We start from the raw sequence: 22329 nt of genomic DNA, 5'->3' as shown, positions 1-22329 counted from the left end.
GCTACTAATTAAGGGTTAACACCGATAAATATAATAGTTTAATTAGTTGAAGGATTTAAGAAGTTCTTTTCTTAGTAGAAGCTGGCTCATTCATCTTTGTGTAATATCAAATAATCAGACATATGGTAAACACAAACATTTATTAACAAATTAATAAATGCAACAAACAAAACACAATAAACTAACTAAAGCTAACAGCAAACGTATGTTTGTGTGTATGTGTGTGTGTGTGCGTGTGTGTGTGTGTGTGAGAGAGAGAGAGACAAAGAGAAGAGGTGGGGGCTCGAAGAAGGTGTGAACATTCTCTTTGTTACACAAAGGCCGGAAGCCTGATCTCTCAGTTCTTATGACAAAGTTACAATGGTATCTAGCCGTTCATAAAGTCCTATAACATGTAGTAATGCCCAGTTGGTGATTAGTTACCAGTCCATGAGATAGGAGATGTTGCGCATTGCTTGATGCCAGTGGTTGGGTGAAGAAAGGAAGCTCCGTGGTGAAGAGGTTCTTGTCTTATTTGTGGCTCTTAGGCAAAAGAGGATTCAGATCGCTCTGTGCTGTGCTCAGTTGAGGATAACCGGTTGGTTAACCTTTGTGGTGATCCCACGCCATAGGCCAGGTCCAGGGCCGAGGGGACAGCTGGAAGCTGGTCTCCTGGAGTTGAGTGATCAGGGAGAGAGAGCGGGAGGAAGATCCGGGAGCAAGATCCAGTAGAAAGAGTCAGTAGAAAGAGCGAGTGCAAGTTGTGTGCTTCACTTTATATAGGCCCGGATGATGTCATCACCTGGGGGTCAATTCAGCCAATGAACAGTTTGGGTGCCTTGGAGGATTCACACCTGGGTGTGACCTGTTGTGGGGGTGAAGGCATTTTGAGGTCTTTGTTCCAGCAGGCTGTGGGTTCTACGTTTAATCAAACTGACAGTTCGAGTTAATCCAGAAAATGAACAATCATCTTTGGGCGCCGGTTGCACCTACATATCCCCCCGATGTCCTTGAGACTGCACCCGATGTGCGGTTTTAAGGGCATCTTTCACAGTCCATAGATGTACAGAGTTCATTTGTCAGTTCATTTAGTGTTTGCAACGTTTTGGGCAGTTATTTCACCAACTGGGAATTGGCTAAACACTACTAATATCTCGACTAGGCAAGAACAAAAGCTACAAAACTAAATCTAAACATGACAATGGCACTATACGAAATACATAATAAACATTGTTTCTCAGCTACTCTTCAGGTTAGTGAGAACAGAAGTGTTAGTTATGTAAATGACTTGGGGTGAGATACAGATGAGATGCAGCTGTCAGTTGCATGAGGACAGTTGTATGATTGGTGTGTCAATCCAAGATGTGTCCTAAACTAGTGTTTACCAGTGAGCTTATTACAAAATACAAGGAGTTGATCCAAAAGTATTTGCAAAGTTTGTACAAGGTGTTAAGTCCAATTACAAATTGGGTCTTATTGAGTTTGCTGCGGCTGCTAACAAATCAAAGTTTACCAATTTAACTGTAAGAAAAGTAAGGCTGCTGAGATTGCATTAATCTTACTATCAGTGCAGAAGGACTGTTACCTACAAAACCGAGAGGAGCGGACTCTGGAGCTCTGTTGTTTGAAGTTCTTCTTAACTCGTGGCTCAGGGCTGTAACGCTGCCTGTAGCCGTGTACAGAAAGACACTCAGAGGCGCTGTCACTGTCGGGTTCTGAACTGCGGTCAGAGATGCTGTGGCCATCATCTGAGCAGTGGTTTGGCAGGTCATTATGCTGGGCCAGGATCTCAGAGTATGGCCTTCTACAGCTCCTGCTCTGGGCATGACTATCCCGTGGCAGCTGGCGGACATAGCGTTTACGCTCTGCGTCCCTATGCCGTGTTTTGTCCCCCCCTTTCGATCTGTTCTGAGGATGGGGTTCTGAGACAGAAGGTCTGTGTGACCTCACGGTGTTTGAGCTGCTGGAAGCAGATGTTGTTTCCCTTGCTTTGCAATTGACAACAGTTTCCCAAGCCACCTGTGCTATTTTCCTAACCTCGTTAAGAGAGAGGTTATTTTTTTTTTTCTCAAGAATAACGTGTGTACGTATACAAGGATGAAGGTTCTGCAAGTACAGGGACTTAAAGGTTGGGTTCTCTTCTAAGCCTGGTGCATTCCTTCCTTGGAAGTATACGTGTCTCAAACGTCTGTAATAGTCTCTGGGACTCTCTTGACGGGAATGTTTTATTTGACTAGCTGCAACCAAAGAAGCGATTTCGTCTGCAGTAGAAGCAAATTCTTCTGTCAGTGCATGACGGAGCTCATTGTAGTCATTTCTGACTCTGGCAGGTTGAGACTGTATAACTTTGCGGACAGCTTTTGAGCTGGTTTTCCACACAAGTTTAACTTTCTCTCTCTGTGTTGCATTGGGCAGGTCAATTAGATTTTGATCTAATTCCCTAAAATGGTCCTCAATGTTATGATCGCAGTTGTCTGGATCAAACACGTCCATATCTTTAGCTAGAAGCTCAAGCTCTTCAAGGCGGGGACATTGTGAACTCACCGTTTGTGAAGGCAAGACTATGCTAGCTCTGTCATCACTCTCAAAGTGATGCAGTGAGGAGGTAGAGCAGGACTGAACTTCCCTGGTCGGCTCTGGAGAGGGCGTTAATCTCTCATTGAGGGAGGAATTTGAATTTGAAAAGCCAGAATCAGCAAGGCTGAACGACTTTGGTGGGGCAAGAGCTTCACATCTAAGCCCTAACAATTCCTTTTTGTGGGAGAAGAGCTGTGACTCTGCTGAGTGCAAATCTTCTAAATAACGCAGGACTTTGTGATTTGCTATCTGAACTTCACTAATGAGATTAGCATTTTGAGCTTTAAGGGATTCTATCTCCTTTTCTAATGCTGTTTTGCTCTGACAGACAATGTTAATTTGCCGGTGGAAGTTCAGGAGCAAACATTTCAACACTGACCCTTTAGATGTGTCGCTGAGAAGTGAGTCTATTTCTTTACTGCACTCACTTAAGTTCAATGTGTTAATGAACTCAGGGTAGCCAGGTTTAAGGCTCTGTGCTAGGGAAGAAATGAAATTCTCTACACATGGGTTCTCCATTGTTTAAAATGGAAGGTGAGATTAAAACTTGTTGTCTAGTACAACAATGCAATTGTTTTGGCTCTGGTGTTGCTTGGCAGACACCTTGTGATGTAAATTGGGTAGTACACTAGCCTAAAACAACAGTTCCTCTGATCTACACTTTGTGGGTAGCTTGCTTCCTGCGCGGGGAGGGGCAACTACAGCACCATGTGGTTCTGGGACCAGAATTTACACTAACTGAGATGCAGGGCAGTCAGTCAGGGAATAATATCTATAAAGTACTACTCAAGCTGAGACACGTGGAAGAAACAGCTGGGCATGTAACTTTATTTCACAGGGGCTGGTAGCACACTGTGGCTCTATCTATCTCCACTCAGGTTGAAATGCAAGGCAGTTCCAACAGTTCACGCTCTCGGGTTCATAGGGCCGGGGGCACGCTATGAGTTAAGGGGAAGGAGCACTTAATTTAGCAACAATTTCTGACAAGACTCATTGGATTGCATTGAATATGTGATATTCCAATGCTAAACCAAACTTCAATAGCTAGCAGCAATAGCAAAATCTTAAGGGTAACTATCAGGCTTACAGAGGTTATCAATATTCTCAAATCACTTTAGCTAAATTTGGAATTAATCAAATAACACCACTTTGTACTTGTTTGTAAGTACAGCTGGATGTCTACTCCTGTGGAAGACAAGTGGGGTTAAATGGAACGACTTTGGAAAATTTTGGATGAAAAATCCAAAAATTGTAAAATGTCCAAAAATATGACGAATATTAATATCACACAATTATGAATTATTGCCAAGCCAACATAACTAAGCCTCACACGGGTCACCAATGTAGGTACTTTGGGTTTAATTGGATCAATAGTGACTATCAAATGAAATATTTGATAAGGAAAATTAATAAAGAAAAATTACTAAAAATTAATAACTTCAATTTATTAAAAACGTCACACGGAGAACCAATCAAATATAGTGCCTTGACTCACGTTCAGATTATGAGATTGAGTATTCTCAATAAACTTATCGTTAATCAAGGAAATATTAGTTATCACCAATAATTATCAAAGATAATAATAAAAATGACTCTAGTCAAACCAGAGTTCCTCGGGGCACCACCGTCATAGACGGAGTGATAACTAATATTAAAGTCTCATAAAATATATTAAGCTACTAATTAAGGGTTAACACCGATAAATATAATAGTTTGATTAGTTGAAGGATTTAAGAAGTTCTTTTCTTAGTAGAAGCTGGCTCATTCATCTTTGTGTAATATCAAATAATCAGACATATGGTAAACACAAACATTTATTAACAAATTAATAAATGCAACAAACAAAACAATAAACTAACTAAAGCTAACAGCAAACGTATGTTTGTGTGTATGTGTGTGTGTGTGCGTGTGTGTGTGTGTGTGAGAGAGAGAGAGACAAAGAGAAGAGGTGGGGGCTCGAAGAAGGTGTGAACATTCTCTTTGTTACACAAAGGCCGGAAGCCTGATCTCTCAGTTCTTATGACAAAGTTACAATGGTATCTAGCCGTTCATAAAGTCCTATAACATGTAGTAATGCCCAGTTGGTGATTAGTTACCAGTCCATGAGATAGGAGATGTTGCGCATTGCTTGATGCCAGTGGTTGGGTGAAGAAAGGAAGCTCCGTGGTGAAGAGGTTCTTGTCTTATTTGTGGCTCTTAGGCAAAAGAGGATTTGGATCGCTCTGTGCTGTGCTCAGTTGAGGATAACCGGTTGGTTAACCTTTGTGGTGATCCCACGCCATAGGCCAGGTCCAGGGCCGAGGGGACAGCTGGAAGCTGGTCTCCTGGAGTTGAGTGATCAGGGAGAGAGAGCGGGAGGAAGATCCGGGAGCAAGATCCAGTAGAAAGAGTCAGTAGAAAGAGCGAGTGCAAGTTGTGTGCTTCACTTTATATAGGCCCGGATGATGTCATCACCTGGGGGTCAATTCAGCCAATGAACAGTTTGGGTGCCTTGGAGGATTCACACCTGGGTGTGACCTGTTGTGGGGGTGAAGGCATTTTGAGGTCTTTGTTCCAGCAGGCTGTGGGTTCTACGTTTAATCAAACTGACAGTTCGAGTTAATCCAGAAAATGAACAATCATCTTTGGGCGCCGGTTGCACCTACAGTTAGCTCTCCTGTACTAGATATGAAAAATATGTCTTTATCAGCAGGTTATGTACCACAGTCTTTTAAAGTAGCTGTAATTAAACCTCTTCTTAAAAAGCCCAGTCTTGATCCAGAGGTACTAGCCAACTATAGACCTATATCTAATCTTCCTTTCCTCGAGAAATTAGTCGCTAATCAGCTTTGTGACTTTATTTTAAAGAGCTCATAGTACCGTATTATCCAACTAGGTCGCTGCGCTCGGAGAATGCAGGGCTACTTGTCGTTCCTAGAGTCTCCAAAAGTAGAATGGAAGGCAGAGCCTTCAACTACCAAGCTCCTCCCCTGTGGAACTAGCTCCCAAGTGTTATTCGAAAAGCAGACATTGTCCCCATATTTAAGAGTAAACTTAAAACTCTCCTCTTTGATAAAGCTCACAGCTAGGGCTTAAAAGTCCTAGGTATGTTGTTATTTTTAAGCTGATTGTGGCATGCTTAATGATGCTGCTATAGGCCTAGTCTGCCGGGGGATAATCCTGTTGCTGATACTTCATGTTTGCCACCATAATTATTATCATTGCCATGTTCTGTCACACTATTCTGATGTATTAACTGCCATAACTTCTAAGTCATATTCACATTGCTTTAGCTATCACTATAGTCACTGTTACTTTTGTGGTTGCTTACATCTCTGGAATTCTGTCCTACCTACCCTTCTCTGTAAAGTGTCCCGAGTTAACTTTTGTTATGATTTGGCACTATAAATAAAATTGAATTGAATTGAATTGAAGTTGATAATAATGTGAAAGCATGCTAAATCATTTTTATTTATGTAACGTTCTTATGTAATAACAAATCTTCAATTATATTGTGACAAAAATCAACATTATGTTTAAAATCCCCCACACCTGCCTGGCAGTTATGGAACGTTTCTTCCTTTCCACCATGACTCCTTCTTGTGCCAAGTCTGCGTTAGAGATGTCACGGTGCCAAAAATTCACACATTGGCAACAACACACACACACACACCTACTCCCAAATATCATCTAACGTGTATTTCAGTATGACAGATAGCTAGATAGATAGATAGTTAACTCGTCAAAATGTAAATTGAATTAGCAGCTGTACCGTAGCTGTCCTCATGAACGCCTGCTTGTTTAGTTTTTCATCACAATATTAAACATAACGTTACCTCTCTGATACGTCCTTATAGTTTTATTTGAGGAAATGTATCAGTCGTGTTTTGAACGTTGCTTTTTTTACGGTAAACGCTAAAATGGAAGTGTTGCCTCCCTTGGTCTGAAGACCACAGTAGCATCGTTTGCATAGTGGCTTCTGCGGATTGATGATAACGCCACGCTACTAAGAAAGTACTTCCATACACTAATGCTGCCTTTTTTATCAACAATTCGAGGCGAAGTGATTTGCCATCCACATGGAGTTTGTTATGCCTGTTAGTTCCACTTCTTCATGACCTGCTACTTCTGAATTCAAGTATGACTAGAACACTCGCTATACTGCCCTCATTAGTTTCGGAAGAGTCACAGCACCGAAACTTATGGTGCCTCAAAGAAATAGGCATCGTCCCAGTCGCCCCATGTCGCGCCATGTAAAGAGGGTTCGACTCCAAGCTCCTTTGCTGCAAGTCTACCCCTTTCTCACCCCATTTCCTATATAATGAAAGGCTTGAAAAAATGGCATTGAAAAAATCTTTAAAAAAAAAATAGGCATCGTCAGTGTTTTTTTATTTTAGAATCGAAAGGTATCGGAAGTTATCAGTTCTTGTGACAGCCCTAGTCTGCAGGAGCGTATGTGTTTGACATCATTGTTTTGCAATGAACTGTCAGAAAAACATAGCGGCATCGATAAAAGGAATTGATAAACTTAGAGGCATGCATTTCCAGTTCCGATTTTCACTGGTTCTCGATTCCCATAGATTATTAAGGTTATGATCATTATTACAAGTCACAACAGTAATGAAGTAAAATAAAATAAAACATTACTTATCGTTTTCTTCCTATGTCTGTAATTCTGCCACTATGTTTAAATACTGTGAACGTATTTGTCAAACTTATGCGTTTCTATGCGTGTTAATTAAACTTTTTTTTTTGTTCCCAGAAACTGTTGGAGTTGAATAACCTTCACTCGTTGGTGTCCGTGGTGTCTGCTCTGCAGAGCGCTCCCATCTTCAGACTCAGTAAAACCTGGGCGGTAAGACATCAGCTCCATACACTGCCTGAAGTGGCAGCACTTTCTTTTTCAAATTAGTGTGAGTCGGTCGTTTTATTTATCGTCACTTTTTGAATGTCTGCACTAAAAAAAAAGATCATCAAGGACTTTAAAACATTCTTAGTCTTTGCTGTCCTTGACCTCAGTGTTGGGTCATAATATTCTGCTGGACTGATCAGATAACTTGGCTGGAGGTTTGAAGAAACAGAGAGCATATGGTGCTTGGCTGTCTTCTCTAAACGATTGTATGATTGTGTGGCTGGCCGGTAGCTTTTTCCCCCAGGCCGGGTGTTTGAATGATTAGTTTTACACCACAGACAGCTGTGTGTGATCTTTGAGCCCGTGTAAGCCATTTCTCCTCCAGGCCCTTCAAGTGCAAACTGTTTGGTCCTGTTTTTAAATTTTCAACATGAATTCAGTTTAACAGTGTTGGATTTAAGACCACGAAAACCTGACCTCAATGGATATGATTTTAAAAATCAGAACAAAGCAACATACTGTATCAGCAAAGACCAAGGATGCTTTTATATAACAATATTATTACAGATTTAGTGACGAGAGAGGTCTGCAGGGTTGGCAATTATTATAATTAACTGTGTGGACACACCTAAATATGTAGTTTTCAACCTTGCCTGATCAAAATTCTGAAGGTCTGATTCAGAACTACTTAGTTGATCAGTTGCGATCAGTGAATCCAACTGGGACTGCCACTAGCAAGTGCCAGTGTATTCTTTGTGACATGTGTGAATTTCCTCAACATGGCTCTCACCAGAATTTGATTTACAAATACTATACAGCCAGGTTTCAGTCAGACAGAATAAATTAATATGGTTATCTGATATCAAATAATTTACAAATACAGCTTTAAATGGCAGAGATCTGATGTTTAAAAGTCCACATTTGATTTGCAGATTTGGTGTTGATTTGTATCAAGTTTTTCTGTATAGCTCCTCTTCTGTTAATTTTTGATCTGGTTGATTTAGATGATCGTGGGGCAGACAGCGTTTGTATACTATACTGAGCTGGAAAATGCTCCACAGGGAGCGCAGAGAGGTGTGTAAGACTGCCACTCGGCTTCCTGGGCATCTGTGATAAGGGCAGCGCAGAGAGGTGTATTAAACTGCGACTCTGCTTCCTGATCCCAACACTGGGTTGTCATGGTTTTAGACCGCTAACAACTGCGTCCAGGTTCTTAGATATGAGAGTGGCACCCTCGAAAGTAGAATGAATACCATCTCTCCTAATAAGACCAGGTTTTCCCCATAAAGACTGCCAATTATCTACAAAGCCCACATTATTTACTGGGCACCATCCAGACAGCCAGAGGCCGAATGGTGACATGCGGCTATCATGTCATCGCAAGTCAAGTTGGGCAGGGGACCAGAGATAATTCCGACATAGTTTTTGCATATGCACACACCGACTCCACATTAATTTTAGTGACCTCCGATTGACGTAATCTGGTGTCATTACCGCCGACGTGAATAGCAATCTTACCATATTTACGTTTATCCTTAGCCGGCAGTTTCAAATAGGACTCAATGTCGCCAGCTCTGGCCCCTGGGACTCATTTTACTATGGTCCCTGGTGTCGCTAAGTTCACGGTTCTCAGAATGGAGCTCCCAATAACCAGTGTTGTTTCTTCAGCAGGTGTGTCACTGAGTGAAGAAAATTTGTTTGAAACGTGACAGGGGATGGTCACCATGGCCTTCGATTTAGAACTATGTTTTCCTCACACAGTCACACAGGAGGACCCGGGCTGCTCAGGGATTGCCAGGGAAGGGCTAGCAGTAGCTAACGCTACATTATGTGGCTCCGCAACGGCTATAGTTATAGGTGGCCAGCTAGACTGAGCTTCCATGTTGTGGAGCCATGCCTCTAACTCACTGAGCCTCGCCTCCAGCGCTACAACTAAATTACAATTATTACATTTACCGTTATTGTAACCAAACAGTAGAATCACTCGGAGTCCTGATAGCAGTTTACTACAAACCCAGGAATTATTCAAATATTTCTGGGACTGAAATATACCTCTTTTACAGAAAGTTTACTCATATTTCCTTCAAAATACTCAAAATACCCACTGAGTGGTAATATTTCAAAAGACAGTGGTATTAAAATTAACAGTTATGAGAGAGTTAATTTTCCTCCAGTTTAAGGAGTGTTTACCCCATAAACAAATAAAAGAAAAAAAGGAAGCACAGATCAGATTTTTAATAGTCTTTCAATTGTCCTTTCATTGTCCTTTCAAAAATAAAAAAACAAATGGCTGGCCAGCGAATAAAAAAAAAATAGAGAGCGCTCTTTTTTATTTATGTTGACGTATGTATGTGAAATATGTGCAAGGGGGGACTGGTCAAGGGGGTGACAAAGACGTTCTCCTCTGCGGCCACAGGGACACCTCGGCAGTCTCTCTCTCCCTCTGAAGTCGACCATCACTCTCTCTCTCTTAAGCTAACAATGGAAACACCACAGTAATAAGAGTCTATATCGGAGGAGCATGGAGGCAACGTGTTTGGCTGCAGCTACAGTAAATCCTGCTAAGGACGGAAACCAGGTGGCTGTCATAAAACTGCCGTAATGCTGTGCTTAACGGGCAGTGCACCCAATACAGACATGAAGAGATTACAGCAAGTAACTGTACTTACATCTGGGTTACATTATCACTAAAGGAGGCAGAGGAGTAAGCTAAACATACGACAAGCAAGAGAGAGCAGGAGAGAGAGCGGGGGAAGCCACCACTAGCCTTGAAGCTAACTGCTAAGCTAAAGTAGCTAATAGCATGTAACATTTAATACTATGGAATTAGCGAGAAAGTGGCTGAAAGAAGGAGAGCTGGGAGTGCTTGAGTTAAACTAGTAGATGTCTAAATGTTAAGCGGTAGTGAGCCGCTGTGGTGACATTATAGGAAAAACAGCTGAATTTAGTGAGAGCAGCGAACAGTGAAACAACAAGTGACCAACACACACAAGCACAGGACATGATGCAATACGCTTACAAACCAAGCCTTGGCTCAAGAGGCTTCAGACCTATTCACAAAACTGCTGACACCAACCAAAATGCCTTCAGTAAAAATGCACCTGTGTTCGTTGTCCCTAACATATGCTCGCCCATACAATATCGTAGCTGCCACCACGAGCCACTCTATTCCCATCAGCAAACCGCTCAACCACATGACATCATACCAGCGGTCTGCCATCTGCCCGTTTCAGTGAAAACCGGGATACATCCGTAAAGAGAACATTTCTCCAAAGTGCCGGAAGCCATTCAACATACTTTACAGGTGTCAAACAAAATAAAAAAAAACAAAGAGGCAGACAAATGTTCGGACATTTCTTAGGTCTTTGTAGACCATTTTATAGCTCGATAATCTATATCACGATATAGCATGTTCTCTGGTAATTCATGAATAGTCAATTTTAAATAACCACATTTTAAAGCTTGTTTTTTATACTCCTTTTAATATGTTACATTTTATTAGGAACTTCAGTGCAAAATTGCAAATATTTCACATCAGATTTTTTGAAAACTTTGAGTTAGTATGAGCTGGTTATGGCAATTAATATGATAAATGATCACATTGAACTCCCAGTCAGCCATGTTGAAATGAAAAATGCAGCGTGTGCCTGGTGAATTTTTTTTTAACTACTACTTTTTTTTTTACAACTATTCTGTGTATCTCACTTTGAGAAAGAACGGCGCACCACTGTATCACTGATCAGCTGATCACCGGTGATTTAAACCCATTCAGAGTGATACTTCACCTCCGGAGTCTCAGAAATCCCTCTCTCGCCATTTGAGAGGACGTGGCCTGAAACTTTCCGAGCGGCCACAATTGATCCCAATGGAAACACGCCTATTGTCACACACTCTCCTTCCCAGGTCGTCAAATACCGACTACAAAGGGAGGGACTCATATTTACTAACATGTACGCAGGGCCGGACAGAAACTGGGATTACAACACACATAAAGGGAGAGTGACTTCATTCTCTGCTCAGGAGGCAGTTACTCCACATTAACATTACATAATTAATGGTATGCTTGTTGGGTATAGCTCCTTTTTACTAATTAATCTTTTAACATAATACAGATGTTCCTCCTTTCATTTGACCTGAGCTCTACATGAATGCCGTGGCGTGATTAAGGGGGTTGGCACATCCCCCAGGTGGCATATGTGATCAGCTCAGATGAGTTATACAGTCAGACAGAGAGAAACAGATGAAAACTTTTGGGAATGAATGACAGCACTCTTTTAAATTATCTGCCGGACTTTTACAGTATACTTACACATTACAGAGTCTTAATTTCATAGTGGACATATTATGTGTTATGACCAGAGAGGTATAATAAAATAAGTGGACAGACGTGCTTCCGGGTCTGAGTGTGTGTGCTGTAATCCTTCTGTCACACAGTTCATGGTCTTAATCTCTAGTCTTCTTCAATACAGAATGCTGTTCATTTAGTAACTTATGATCCCAATCAGAGTAAAATAGATCATAAAGCAGCAGGGCGGGGCTACACGGCCACCTGTCAGTCAGGATATGTGTAAACATAGTTGTATGTGTATCCACGGCACAAGACGTTAAAAAAGCCGTGACTTGTTTTTAGGTGTTGTCTGTGTTAAAGTCACTGGACTTTGACCCTCTCACTGGGCCTCATTTATCAATCTTGCATGAAAACGGCCGCAGATCTGAGCGCAGAATTGGTCGTAGGAAATGACCCACGTGTGATTTATGAAACATTCGTATCTGACCAATCTTAGCGTACGAATGAGCGGGCCTTGATAAATGCTGCGGCTGAATTCGATCGTCTTTAACATGTTACGCCCCTAAATATTCCTGGTTCGGAGGTCTCGCCCACTGAGGTCAAACACGGAGAGAAGGAACGCAGGTTAGAAAATAAACTTTTCCGACACACAGATCGGTATCCTGACATCCGAGATGGAGCAAAATAAAGATGTGCTTTTTGTCAGTCTTAAGAGTGGAATAAAAGGGGCCCATAAAAACGCTGTATAGAAAAGAATAACAGAGGCAGTCAAACCAAAGCCGCGCTCCACTGTGACCCGAGTGCGTCTGTGCTGTTGGACAGGTGTAACCCAATTAAAAGCACACACCTTTAAATAATGAATTGCAAGAAAAGCTGGGATTATATTTAGGAAACGCTGAGTCAAATACATTCAACTTGCTCAAAATATCCATTTCATTCATTTTGTAATTATGGCTGCAGTATATTTCCACAGAACATACAAAAAGGTGTTGTTTTGTGTTCGCTATTATCCAAGTTTGTGATTTTAAACTCTTAAAATAGTTTAAAGACTGTAAGTAACCAATGTTCTGACCGTTGTGGGTTAGCTGTATATAAACTACTCCTTTAGGTGGAAACAACAGCCTGCTGATCCAGAATCCACCTATAATGCAAGGGGGTGCATTTCACTGCAGGGGTGCTGAATAAGGCACAACACCTGCGATCTTGCTCTGTAGCGGGGTTTGCCAGCGGGGTTATTCGGTATTCCGTAAGAGAATACCTTTGTCACCTAGAACCATACCAAGATGTTAATTATCTGATCTGATACCTTGTTTGATTTAATGCAATTTAGGAGATGAGTTTGGCTCTGCAGTGCATCTTGCTGCAGCCACGCGCCAACACATTCATTCATTTATTCATTCAATGTCGGGGTCGCGGGGGGCTGGAGCCGAGCTGTTTTGAAATATAAAAGAATCGTGTGTGGCCACCTGGCCACCACGTTTAAAAGCGATAGCTTGGCATCACAAATCACCTGTACATTTATCGAGTGGTAGTTTTTGCGATTGATGAATGCGTAATCATTCATGGATGGTGCCTTCAGACGCACATGAGTACAATGTATTGCTCCAACCACAATTTTTATTTTTTTTATTCGTTTTAAGAATCCGTTTTGATCTGTTCTTAATATGTGACTGCTTATGCTTAATGACAGCTGAGGTTTGTTCATTATTTTCAGCCAGATTTTGATGTGCTGCACCACAAATACACAGGCTCAACTTTGCGTACACGATCTCAGACCAGACGTGAGATTTGATCGTAGCTCCTGCTCACGTCCAAATTGATAAATGCCGACGTTTGCCAGGAAATGGTCTGCCGTACGTTCGTTTGATAAATGAGGGCCACTTTGTTTTCACTTCATCACATTTCACTGGAACATTTTGACATTTGGAAATACAGCGTTCAGTGTCACTGCTCACCGAGCTAAAGTGGTTAGCACTAGAGTTACAGGGTCTGTGTGTCTGAAGGTGAACGGAGCCGACAACCGGAGCACGCCGCTCACCCGCCAACTTAATTATACTGTTTAAAATCATCAAAGTTTCCCTCTTTAGTGAATTAGTGATTAATACAGCAGCAGGGCTCAATGATACTGCTTTATGTTATGTCTCAGTAGAACCTGGAATTCTTCACGGTTGGATATTTCAAGTGGAGCAATGCTACAGCGTTCTGTTGTAATTTGCTAACAGAGCTACAGTAGCGTTACTTTGCGTGCGTGCGTGCGTGCGCCTGCCTGTGAACAGAGCCAGCAACCGGAGCAGCCGCTCAACCACGGACTAAAGTATACTGGCTGACTCGCGTCAGCTGGTTAAAAATAATCAAAGTTGCCCTCTTCAGTGAATTAGAGATAGAGAATAATGGATAGATGGAGTATCACTTTGACAGCAGATCTCAATAAAACATCAACGGCTGAGTTTCTCCGGTTCTATGGCTTCAGGTCCTCAGGGCGGATAGACAGGTTCAACCACGGACCTACAGTACTAAATAGGAAAAGAAAGAAAATCAAAAGACAAAATAAAACTTTTGTTATTTCACAATTTCGCTATTTAAACTGAGATTACACATTGTGCTTTCTGCACAGTCACAGTGTTTTAAGCTTAAAAAAGGACATGAAGATGTTTTATTCTGAGCTGATTAGTGAATTAATTCTGTGTGACATGTGCATGACTGAACAATGACTCAGCACGTGAAAAATGGCATCTTTAAAAACGATATCCAGTTTTAATCAGGCTGTTCAAGACAGGCCAAATCAGCCAACTGAAGAACGCAGTGCAAACCAAATGTTTATATAACGTTAGCCTACCATTGATGATCTCATGCATTTATCCTCAAATTAGAAATAAATGAAACGACAGGATCACAGGAGCGCTGCTGGTGTCCCCCAAACCACCGGTGCTCCTGCACCTGAGGGAGGAGCAGGCCGACACACGTTGGTGTTTTTTAAATTGTACCCACTAAAATAAAGTAAATAAAGGTTTGTAACTTTTTCAAACCCACCTGAGTGCCTGGACTTTTTTCTTTTAGAAATAAATTAAATTGTGGTTATCTGTAATTATCAATATTATATTTGTAATAGATTGATTATATTCCTAATGTCTTCTTTATCCATTTTGAAAGTTAAAGTTTCTTCTAGTCAGACAAGTTAGTTGTATGTATCCGGGAACTTTATTTTGAAGTTTTCCAGCCCGATCAGCTGTTTTCATAAAACACCTAATACCCGGAAGAAAACAGCAGCACTGAGGAAAGCTGGAGTACAGCCAAAACTGTCAGCTAAGAAAAGGTAAGAGGACATCCTTACCATACAACTAACTTGTCTGACTAGAAGAAACTTTAACTTTCTATATTTGTACAATTGAAAGACTACTCAGCAAATACACGTAGATATACGGTTGCATCTGTAAATACATTGTAAAAAGAAAAAACAGCTGAGTAAATGCATTTCAATCAGTAAGACTTAATGATTCCGTTTTAGATGTGAAAGTAAGAATGATGCATGTCAAATAATGTGATTGTGAGCCTCCCTGCTCACAGGACAGACGGTAAATGAGGGAGAGACAGCGTTGTCAGTGGTTAACCGTTTATTCCAGGCTTCTCCCCCCCCAAACGTGACTCAACGTAACACAAGACTACAGGGACGAGCAGCCGTCCCTCTGACGGCTGTGGTCAAGCGTCTGCTGCCTCTCACTCCGTCGTCGCCGCTCTGGTCCTCTCATAGGACCCAGCCTACTGCAAGAGACAGAACCAGGTTACAAACGTGCTTATATAGCTGACTGATTACCTGATTCTGTCCAGCTGTCTGATCACCGGCCGAGCCACTCCTCCCTCTCCTCCAGCAGTCGACACCTTAACCACACCCCACTGCCACATACCCCCACCGCCCGACTTAGGCCGGGATCCCACCGGCCGCAAGCCCCCCCCCCCCCCCCCCCCCGAGGAGCGGGAGAGAAAGTCAGCCACGACCATGCGGTTACCCGGCCTATGGATCACCTTGAACCGGAAAGGCTGTAATGCCAGATACCAGCGAGTGATCCGTGCGTTGGCATCTTTCATGCGGTGGAGCCATTGGAGCGGGGCATGGTCCGACCAGAGGGTGAATGAGCGCCCCAGGAGGTAGTAGCGGAGGGCCCCGACCGCCCACTGTATGGCGAGGCACTCCTTTTCCACCGTAATGTAGTTCACCTCCCGCTGAGCCAGCTTTTGGCTAATGTACAGTACGGGGCGGTCGATCCCCTCCACCTCCTGGGACAAAACGGCCCCCAGCCCACTGTTCAAGGCATCGGTCTGCAGGATGAAAGGGAGAGAAAAGTTAGGAGTGTACAAGAGTGGCTTCCCACAGAGGGCTCGCTTCACCCTCTCAAACGCCAGCTGACACGGCTCCGTCCACTGGACCGGATCTGAGGCACCCTTTCGGGTCAGGTCGGTAAGGGGGCTGGTCAGCTCTGAAAAGGCCGGAATGAACCTCCTATAGTAACCGGCCAGCCCCAGACCTAACCTCCTTTTTTGTCTTGGGTGTTGGGCAGGCCGCAACTGCTGCGGTCTTTTGCACCTGTGGCCGCACCTGCCCGCCCCCTAAGTGGTACCCCAAATACCGTACCTCCCTCCGTCCAACCGCACACTTCTTCGGGTTGGCCGTGAGCCCCGCCTTCCTCAGAGACTTGAGCACCGCCCCCACCTGCTGCATATGCTGCTCCCAGGACTCACTATGAATGATTACATCATCCAAGTAGGCCGCAGCATATGCAGAGTGAGGCCGCAGTACCCGGTCCATGAGGCGCTGGAAAGTAGCTGGGGCCCCGAACAGCCCGAACGGAAGTGTGACAAACTGGTACAAACCGTACGGAGTGGAGAAGGCCGTCTTTTCCCTGGACTCCAGCGAAAGGGGAATCTGCCAGTAGCCCTTGGTCAGATCCAGTGTCGTGAAAAAGCGAGCCGTGCCCAGCCGATCCAGGAGTTCGTCGACCCGGGGCATTGGATAGGCATCGAATTTGGACACCTCATTGACCCTGCGATAGTCCACACAGAACCGTATTGACCCATCAGACTTGCGAACCAGCACAATGGGGCAACACCAGTCACTGTTGGACTCTTCTATTACCCCCATCTCCAACATGGCCTGAAGCTCCGCCAGAACCATTTTCCTCTTGTGTTCTGGCAGCCGATAGGGTCGTGAACGCACGGTCACACCTGGGGGTGTTTCTATGTGGTGGTGTATGAGGCCTATGCGTCCTGGCAGGGGCGGGAACACATCTGCAAAACGCTGCTGCAACGAGGCCACATCTGCTATCTGGCTCGGTGAGAGATGGTCATCAAAGGGGACCGGTGCTGAATAGTTCGATTTTGCCACCTCCGGCCCCAACTCATCTCTCTCGATCACCGTAGTAGCCAGAGAAACAGCGGTCACCTCCCTCCAGGCTTTAAGGAGGTTGAGGTGGTAAACCTGTGTGGCTCCGCCCCTGTCTGAACGTACAACCTCATAGTCAACATCCCCCACTCGCCGTGTGACCACAAAGGGCCCTTGCCACTTGGCGAGCAATTTGGAGCTAGATGATGGTAGCAATACAAGCACTTTATCTCCCGGTGAAAACTGTCTAAGTTTTGCCCCTGACGCTGCTGACGTTCCTGGGCCTGGAGCAAATTCTCCCGTGATAACTGACCCAGTGAGTGGAGTTTTGCTCGCAGGTCCAGGACGTGCTGCACCTCGTTCTTGCTAGTGCTTGGACCCGCCTCCCAGTTTTCCTTGACCAGGTCCAAGACACCCCGCGGTTTCCTGCCGAACAGGAGTTCGAAGGGAGAAAATCCCGTGGAGGCCTGGGGAACCTCCCGCACTGCAAACAACAGAAGGTCCAACCATTTATCCCAATTACGGCTATCCTCGTGCACGAACTTACAAATCATGTTCTTTAGTGTTTTGTTAAACCGCTCCACCAGGCCGTCGGTCTGGGGATGGTACACACTAGTCCGGATTGAACGGATGCCCAGTAATTTGTATAGTTCGCGTAGTGTACGTGACATAAAGGATGTGCCCTGATCAGTCAGGATCTCTTTCGGGATCCCAACTCGGGAGATAACTTGAAACAGTGCCTGTGCAACACTCTTTGCAGAGATATTGCGCAGAGGCACCGCCTCGGGATATCGGGTTGCATAGTCCACTAGGACTAGCACAAAGCGATATCCCCATGCACTCCGGTCTAATGGCCCGATGAGGTCCATGGCAATTCTATCAAATGGGACCTCCATTAGTGGTAGTGGGCGCAACGGCGCTTTTGGGGTGGCCGGCGGATTGACTAACTGACATTCGCGGCAGGATGCACACCACCGACTTACATCTGCGCGAATGCCCGGCCAATAAAATCGGGCCATGATCCGGTTCAGTGTTTTGTCATAGCCTAGGTGGCCCGCCACGGGGTTATGATGAGCCGCCTGGAAAATTGTTTCCCCACGGCTTTTGGGCACCAACAACTGGGTGAGTTCTTCGCCTGTCCGAGCGTCACGACTCTTTATAACCTGTCCCTAATGACAACAAAATATGGGTGAGTGAGTGCTGTGTTAGGGTGGACCTGGCAACCATCAATTTTCATCACTTGGTTAAAGGCATGACGGAGGGTCTCATCCCGAGACTGCTCGAGTGGAAAATCTTCCATGGGGGCTATCTGCAGGGGCCCCGGAGCCAGCCGTGCTGGCCCCGCCGGCCCCACGCCCCCCCACCCCCCACCCCCCCGACGGCGTCGGGATGAGGCACCCCCGTCTCACCACTAAGCACGGCACACCACTCGCATTTCCTTGACATACGTGACCGCACCCTCATAGTTTCCCCCGCTAGGCTAGCAAACCCCGGCCAATTCGCACCCAAGATTAGAGGGTGCGTGAGGCGAGTACTAACTCCAGCCCTAACTCTATGCTTTTTCCCTTTAAAAAGAATTTCTAGAGCCACCACCGGATAATCGTGAATATCCCCATGCACACATCTCACCTTCACCCACGATGCCTCTAGCAAAGCCACCGGTCGAACCAAGCGCTGGTGGATCATGGTCTGTTCACAACCAGAGTCTAGCAGAGCTTGGTGTGTACCCCCCTGTATACATACCGGTATACGGTACGTCCCTTCCGGACCGGGGGAGGGAGCTGGCGGTCCCGCAACCCGCACAACTTGCCCCACCTCCATGAGGGGGCACTCCGCCCGGAGATGGCCGGCACCCCTGCCCTGGCGTCTGAGGAGCCCCCCGGGGTGCCGGTCGATCAGACACTGAGGCTGGGCCCTGCGGAACAGAAGGCAGTGTGTTACTAGTGGACCAGAGCGGCACGGGCTCCGGGTGTGTGTGTGCGTGCGGGGCAGGGTGCGGTGCAGCGGCCGCCGGGAATCTCCTCCTCGGGGCCGGGGTGGGGCGGCCCGCAGGGATCGCCGCTGGCCTGGCCTCCTCCCTCATGCTCCGCCGGGGAAGGGAGAGATGGTCCTCTGCGAGGGCGATCGCTGCCTCGGTGGGGGGATGGTGGCACTGGACCCAGTTGGCGGTGGACGAGGGTAAGCCGCCGATAAACTGCTCCAGCGCCACCCGTCTACGACGTCCAGCGCCTCGCTGCGTCGAGGAGCCGCTGCGCGAAGGCGAAGGGGCGGCCGGCTTCCTCAAAAGAGAGCCCCCTGAACCGCCGCCGGTGTCCCTCTGGCGTACTGCCCAGCCGGTCCAGGATGGCTCTCTTCAGGTGGGTAAAGTCGTGGCGAGAGGCCGCCGGCAGGCTGTGGGCGGCCAGCTGCGCCACGCCGGTAAGCAGGGGAAGAAGCCGGACCGCCCTCTCCTCCTCCGACCACCCGCACGCCTCCGCCGTGCCCTCGAAGATGTCCAGAAACGCCTCCGGATCATCCTCTGCTGTCATCCGTTGAAGGGCAACAGGCGGAGGCCGGCCGCGACTGGGCTCCGGGTCGGGCTGGGTGGCCGGGCGCTGCAGCAGCCCCTGCAGGAGAGCACGATCTTCCCTCCGCGATGTCGGCCAGGGCACGGGACTGCTGCTGCTGGAGAGTGGTAGTGCTCTCCTGCATCGCGGCGAGGTGCTGGAGGGCCAGCGCCAGCGGACTTTGGGCTTCCGACATGGTCCCTGTTCAGGCGCCAGATGTGAGCCTCCCTGCTCACAGGAGAGACGGTAAATGAGGGAGAGACAGCGTTGTCAGCGGTTAACCGTTTATTCCAGGCTTCTCCCCCCCCAAACGTGACTCAACGTAACAGAAGACTACAGGGACGAGCAGCCGTCCGTCTGACGGCTGTTGTCAGGCGTCTGCTGCCGCTCACTCCGTCGTCGCCGCTCTGGTCCTCTCATAGGACCCAGCCTACTGCAAGAGACAGAACCAGGTTACAAACGTGCTTATATAGCTGACTGATTACCTGATTCTGTCCAGCTGTCTGATCACCGGCCGAGCCACTCCTCCCTCTCCTCCAGCAGTCGACACCTTAACCACACCCCACTGCCACAGTGATTGAATGAGAGTCTTTGGCGATTTGACTCCATCTAGACTTCATGTTAAAGGGGTGGTGAAGCCCAGGGTAGAGCAGGATACCCTTTAAACTTTTGACAGCTACAGCCTGATTGGCTAAGGACAACAAGGAGATCCCTGATGGTTAGAGAGAGGTGGTGACCCGGCCCCAATTAACTGACTGTTAATGTCTCAGGAAGAAGGTGACAGCAAGAGAGATGTGAGATAGGATGAGGGGGACAGTATTCCTAAATGCAAAGCCGTTTATTGCATATGACTTAAAGGTGCTCAAAAATGCAAAGCCTATGCATATGACTTAAGAGTGATCTAAAAAGCAGTCGTGAAATTCATGTAAAATAAAGGAGCTGATAAAATACCAACTGTTAGGCATGTAGATGAAAAGTGCTGATAAATTGCAAAAAGGTTAAAGCATATGAATGAAAAGTGCTGATCAATAGCATAGGTCATGAGGTCAGAAAGAAACCACAAGTTATATGCAAAATTCACTCAGATATTAGGGTTTCAGCAAATTGGAAGAGAGGATGGTACTAAAACCTGGCAAGTGTAGAGGGTGAAGGCAGAAAAGGAACACCAGCCCGTCGTTGAAGTGAGGATGAGGAAAATGTCCTGATCGCCGCCAAAGTGGTAGCACTATTTTAAAGGAATGCTCTGATTATATATCCGTTATAAGTTCATGTGTCATTTTTCCTAATGCTTTAAATGTTTTATGTAAGGCACTTTGAATTACCTGTTGTTTGATTGTGCTAAAAAAATAAACTTGTCTTGCCTCTCATATAATCCTGAGGGGGCAGCCCTATTATTAAGCACTAAAGCAGGATGCGGAATATGCCAGGACTGGTCATGAGTATGTATATAATGTTAAAATAAAAAGAAGCTGAATCAGGCATGTATAGGTGTAGAGAGCAAACACCTTCTCTGAAGCAGGAGCATCCAGCGCAAAACCAAGTGAGATAGGGCGCCTGCAGTTTGATATTAGCCGATGCTTGAGATTAGGCTGCGAATGTGCTGAGGATTTAAATGCAAACATCCATGCATAGCATGCACTGTATGTTGAGCAGGTGGAGGAGTATACGGTAGATCCATGGGAAGGAGCACATGTGCTGTCAAGATGTAATCGCAAACCACTGTCCCTGAAAATCCCCCCAAAACCTAGAGATGGTGCGGCATCCATAAAAACTCGGATTAAGCTATTTGAGACATGACTCAAAGCTGTACTGCATGTCAGTGATCATGTCACTGCTATAACAGAGGCTCCTCCCCCTCGTGATACCACAGCCCTACAGTCCTTCCTAGGCCTCACAGGGTGGTATTCAAAGTTCATTCCCTGCTACGCCTCTGTGGTGGAACCTCTTTGTGCTCTGCTGAGGAAAAATGCAGAATTTAAATGTACTGATGCTGCTCAGGAGGCTTTTTCTCACCTCAAAGATCTTATTGCTACAAGCCCTTGTGTGTGGTCAGCTGAGCATTGGCGCCCTTACCTTTGGCGAAGACACTTCCCCCTGAGCACAGACCATACCCCACTTACTGCACTGCTGTCCACCAAAGGCTTCCGAAGAGCAGGTGTGAGGATCCAGATGGTCTGCTCGCCTCATGTGTTTAACTACACTGTGGAATACAAACCAGGTCGTGATAACGTCATAGCAGACTGTTCGTCTCGCATGCCCTTGCCGTCTTCTGACCCACAAGAGCAGGATGAGGACATCATAGCAATGGTGTCTGTGGACCTTGCAGCTGTTACTACAGAGCAGCTACATACTACCTACCAAGATTGCCCAGTACTGCGGCAGGTTATGGCTAAAGGCGTTGATCCTGCCTATCTGCCTTTCTACCGTGCACAGACTGAGCTGGCTGAACTTAATGAGGTTTTGGTTAGATGTACTTAACGAGTTGTGATTCCACAGACTCTTAAGCCTCATACAGCTTGCCCACAACACTCACCAAGGCATGGTGAGGACAAAACAAAGACTTGGGGATCTTTATTGGTGGCCTGGTATGGACTCTGATGTTGAAGCTGCCATTAAGTTATGCACCACCTGCTTCCATCATGACAAAACTTCCATAACCAGAGCTGCCCCACTGCAACCGGTGCCCCTTCCCAATGCAGCCTGGGAAAAACTTGCCATGGATATCGTGGGCCCA

General features: G+C 45.7%; 1 protein-coding gene across 1 annotated transcript in view; it reads left to right on the top strand.

Annotated features, from left to right (window-relative positions):
• Nucleotides 1-22329, top strand: part of LOC310958610 (ras-specific guanine nucleotide-releasing factor RalGPS1) — a 279502-nt gene that overhangs the window by 58519 nt on the left and 198654 nt on the right. The window contains exon 7 of the mRNA XM_083929621.1: nucleotides 7298-7390. Within this exon, the coding sequence (XP_083785747.1) occupies nucleotides 7298-7390 (93 nt within the window). The remainder of the gene's footprint in view (nucleotides 1-7297; nucleotides 7391-22329) is intronic.

Source organism: Echiichthys vipera (assembly GCF_963691815.1).
Source record: "Echiichthys vipera genome assembly, chromosome: 16".
NCBI classification, from domain to species: Eukaryota; Metazoa; Chordata; class Actinopteri; order Perciformes; family Trachinidae; genus Echiichthys; species Echiichthys vipera.
Note: the sequence above shows the minus strand (reverse complement) of the source record. Positions and strands in the feature narration are given on the sequence as shown.